This window comes from Durotheca rogersii, assembly GCF_024521655.1.
Source record: "Durotheca rogersii strain YMJ 92031201 chromosome Unknown GGS23scaffold_14, whole genome shotgun sequence".
Taxonomy (NCBI): Eukaryota; Fungi; Ascomycota; class Sordariomycetes; order Xylariales; family Xylariaceae; genus Durotheca; species Durotheca rogersii.
In genome coordinates this window covers 686,936-691,175 of record NW_026251245.1, presented here as the reverse complement: position 1 = coordinate 691,175, position 4,240 = coordinate 686,936, and the positions used below count along the sequence as shown (strand labels likewise).

Here is a 4,240-nt window from a genome sequence, read left to right as displayed (position 1 = left end):
GATATCCGCCGCGTAGCTGCCAGGTACTTTACCCCGTGTTCAACCGCAGAAAGGTACATTAAAGATACCCCACCCGTCTTGTCCGCCGGCTATGTCCGGAGCACACCGTACCTAGGTACCTACCTACGGCAGGGGCACGAAGGGTAAGCAGCAAGCAAAGCGGCCGATCGCAGTCGGGGGCGGCACGCCATGCTGGAATCGACAACAACTGAGAATCTGTGGGAAACCCGATTGTTGCAACAAGGTGGTTCTTATGTAATAGGTCCCTCTCCCGAATCTTACCCGATGCTAACATGTAGGTGGGCGCACGCATGCCTACCTACCGACCGGAAGACAGAAAATCAAAACAGACAGGACGAGACCGGCGGCCAGCAAATGCACTCGGTTCATCATGCTGATCCCTTCTACCTGATACTCGTGTGTAGGTACCAAGTGCGATGGCCATCACTACTAGACACGATTTCGAAGTCCACCTGGAGCCGAGACTTCGTTCTTCTTCATCACCAGCTCCACCCTCGTCGCAACCTTTTCTGCGCAGCCACGCAGCCACGGTACAGCTCGAGGCCTAGGCTGAATATAGGTAAGGTATATCATCATAAAGCACGCCTCTCCGCCGCCACCATTAGGACTCCCCATTCTCCCCCCGGCGCCTCGACGTCTCGCCGGACGACGCCGAGTTCTCAGCAGTCTCCCGGCCGCCGTGCCGACCTCCGAGCCTGGGGGCCTCGAAGCCGGATGAGCCACGGGCACGCTCCTGTCTTCTCGTACCAATGCTCGGTTGGTGGCCGGGTCGCCGGGGCGCATGCAAGACCGGAGCAGTGTACGACCCACGAAGGCGGCTCTGGCGACGAGCCTCTGGAAGCTGCAGGGGCGTCTGCGGCTGCGACGACGCGGGAAGAAAGTCATTATAGATCGTGAGTTGGCCTACTTCCTGTCCACCTGCAGGCTCCGTCTCCTCTTGCGACCTCGAATCGTGCCGGGCCATGCGCAATAACAGCGGCGGAGAGCTGTGGATAGGAGAACCGACAACAGACTCGGCGGGGTCTGCCGCCGATCCTTCTTCCGCCCTACGAGCCTAGGATGACGAGGTCAGTGAACCAGGCCCCCATGTGGGCAATATTTCGGCTTACCGAAGGGCCCGGGCCCATATTGGCGTGCGTGTCTCTGAGAGATGATCGCCTAGAGGGCGTTGCTGGCGGCTCCCGACGGCGATCGACGCGTCGAGGCGGCGCTTGCGTGCTGGCCTGGGCCTAATGGTAGGTGTGTTAACGCCATCATAGCCTCCGGGAGAGGGAGGGAGGAGGGCGCACCGAAGGCAGAGACCGTATATCTGATACGGATCGTGCTTCCCTCGAGAACGGTGGGGGGAGAGACCATACCAGGTTGTCTCGGCCCACAGAAGGCGACACGTCCGTGGGGCCGGACCCAGGCGACCAACAGGGTAAACAAACTGGAATCTCGGGGCACTCCTCATCGTCTGTGCCATCGGGGCTTCCGAGCGCGGCGTCGTGCGTCGGCTGGTGCGTCGGCTGATGCACGAATTCGTGAGGTGGGCGGTCGGCCGATCGCTCACGCTCGGCGCGGAGAGGGAGTTGGCCCGGACGCTCCTCCCGGTCGAGATACCTCTTGAAGCGAAGATGGTGTTCGAATTCCTTGACCTCGGTCATGGTCAAGGACAGGGTGGTCGGCGGGAGGCGTAGCATGTTGAGAATTGGCCGAAGACGGTGACCGACGTGGGCCGGAGGTAGGTAATTTTTACGATGGATATTTGGATGCCGCAGCGGATGACGGGTTTGCTTCCTAGGTCGTGGAGAGACGGCTCATTATTACCAGGCAGGTGGCACACATCAAGCTTTGATCTTGGGCAGTTGCCAACTTCGAGGCCGTTCATCTCGCCCATCCTCATGTTACATTGCGTAATCCGGTCAAGAAGTCGAGTCCACTTACAGGTAGGTAGAGGTAGGTACTCGTATATTTTCGACGAGAAGAACAGGTAGGTAGACCACGGGACATGCTTGTGCCTGTTCTATACACTTACAGCGGCGGTAGTTGGCGCGGACGTCGTCAGCTTCCGAGGGCGTCGACGGGGCATAGAGGTAGGTTAGGTGGGTACATACCTCTACCTGCCCAAGCGCCTACCTAGGCGAGGTACCTACCTACCTACACGCCTTAGGAGGTACCTAAGGCCCTCTATCTTCTGCTAGGCGTAGGTGCCTGGGTACCCCCTCTAGGCGTAATGGGACGTGAGATTAGGATGGGGGAGATGAGCTAAATAGCGAAGACTACCAAGTAGCGCTGTTAGGAATCGAACCTACCCTTCGTTAAGTAACCTACTGATCTGGGGGGGCAGCGAGCCCCCTCGGAGGAGTTGGAGGTACATTTTACATTACCTTCTAGATACCGGGCAGGTTCCTATCAGCTGGCTCTAATCTCCATTTCACAGGCACATTCTTTTCTGTGCATCTAAGGTATACACTACCTCCAAGCTCACGCTTCATCTCAACATCGCTACCCAGGGAGTAGGAATAGAGCACATTACCTAGGCGAACACGACCCTATTAAGACTCCTCATGTAGGTGTTATGTGCATACATACCTAGGTACGGTTCAGTTCGGATTGGTAGATATATAGGTGTATATGTATGCAGGTAGGCGCCTTATTACCTTTTACGATAGGGCAGAAGGCCGGGGGGTGGCAGGCATTGGTAATAAGAAGTGCATAGGTACATATAGGAGGTAGCCAGCTGTTTATTACGTGCATACTTGATCAGTTTCCCGAGTACCCTTTTGTGCATGTTGGGATAACTGGGCTGTGTAATAGAAGGTAAAGTTGTCTTCTGCCCGTGCCGGTGTCTCACGAATCTTAGCTACCAGATACCTCCTCCCTAGGTTAGAAGACACCTCCTAGGTACCTAGGTACCTCTATATATACCCCCTATATATACCAATATATACATGCATATATGAGTATATATATACACCTGTCGGTGTGAAGCGTGAAATTTCGGACGATAGGACGAGCCTCCTAAAAGCAAGGACCGCGGCTGGGCGTGGCTTAGCTTCCTACGTCAATCTTCATAGGCGGCAAGCCAACAATAGGCAAGACGTGTCCACCTAATTATACGAGTACTGCATCTCTTCACGGTATTATGTACTGCGCAGCAGCAGACGTGGACATATATATAAGGCCAGGCCCACTCTATCTCATTATCAATCTCCAAGCCTCAAAGCCACGAACACGGGACCCTGGAATGAAGGGGAATGCTGCTATATAAAAAAAAAAAAAAGGGGGGGGGGTCCATCAGAGTACGAGAGCAAGACGCCACTCAGGGGATCCGGCCAGGGCGGTCCTGCGAGCGCGCGGCCAGCACTAAGAGCAATTTTGAGAAGCGATGCCCGCGAAGAGAACGCAAGCCACTGGGCCCTAGAGAGCTGTCAAAACCGGCTAAGGACCAATAGAGGCAGAACGGTTTGATACCTCGCCTCAGGACACGCAACGGCGCCTGGGAGGTACCAACGCCTACCTGGGCAGGTTAGGCTAGGTACCTAAGGTAGGTGGCCAGTACCCGACCTGCCTCCTGATGTGTGAGCGGGTGTAGGTACCCACGCCGGCACGCTAGGCGGCGAGGTACCTGGCCCGCCACGCGTCGGTACCTGTAGCCGCGACGGAAGCGAATAACCACACTCCCCCCTCAATCGCCTTCCAGAAGGGAGACGCAGAAGACACCTCAGACCTTCAACCCAGACCTTCGTACGCCCAGGTGCCTGACCGGCCACCTCGTTCGAAATTAGCATCGGCCATTTTTTAATATTTTATTTCACGGCCTCCTCCACAGCCCGTTTTTACACCTTCGCCCGGCATACACATCTGCATCGCTGTCGTATATCCGTCCGTCCCTCCGCCGATACGATATACCCTATAGTACACACGACCTGCGCACCCTGCGTACGGGAACCTAACCTTGCCTATCTGCCTGCGCAACTCGGCCTGCTTTTCCATCTACCCGTCCACCCACACGCACGCACGCACGCACACAGGCACCACACACAGGCACACACACACACGTCCCGTCCATAGACGTTCGCACAACTCCTCGCCGACAATCCATACATACCTCAGGCGTTACCGGCGAAGGTATGTATGTATTGTACGTGTGCTAGCATGACCGTCTGCTCATCGCTGTTGGGCCCTTGTCCATGCATGGTGGTAGCTTTGGGTTAATGAGACTTTGCATGTCCTG

The 4,240-nt window shown here is 56.0% G+C and overlaps 1 protein-coding gene across 1 annotated transcript; it reads right to left on the bottom strand.

Moving 5' to 3' along the window:
- Positions 1–218: 218 nt before the first annotated feature.
- On the bottom strand, positions 219–2,316 carry GGS23DRAFT_573455 (uncharacterized protein). The gene is made up of 3 exons (XM_051516677.1): positions 1,311–2,316; positions 1,131–1,250; positions 219–1,075 (listed from the first exon to the last, which is right to left on the bottom strand). Exons 1-3 carry the CDS (start codon positions 1,701–1,703, stop codon positions 623–625), a joined length of 966 nt encoding a protein of 321 aa, XP_051370964.1. The 5' UTR covers positions 1,704–2,316; the 3' UTR covers positions 219–622.
- Between the last annotated feature and the right edge of the window lie 1,924 nt (positions 2,317–4,240).

Bases quoted from the DNA above. Each gene is read 5' to 3' on its own strand.
- GGS23DRAFT_573455 (XM_051516677.1), bottom strand. From the start codon at position 1,703: ATGCTACGCCTCCCGCCGACCACCCTGTCCTTGACCATGACCGAGGTC. The intron at 1,251-1,310 runs GTGCGCCCTCCT...ACCTACCATTAG, and splicing joins ATATACGGTCTCTGCCTTCG to GCCCAGGCCAGCACGCAAGC. The intron at 1,076-1,130 runs GTAAGCCGAAAT...TCGTCATCCTAG, and splicing joins ATATGGGCCCGGGCCCTTCG to GCTCGTAGGGCGGAAGAAGG.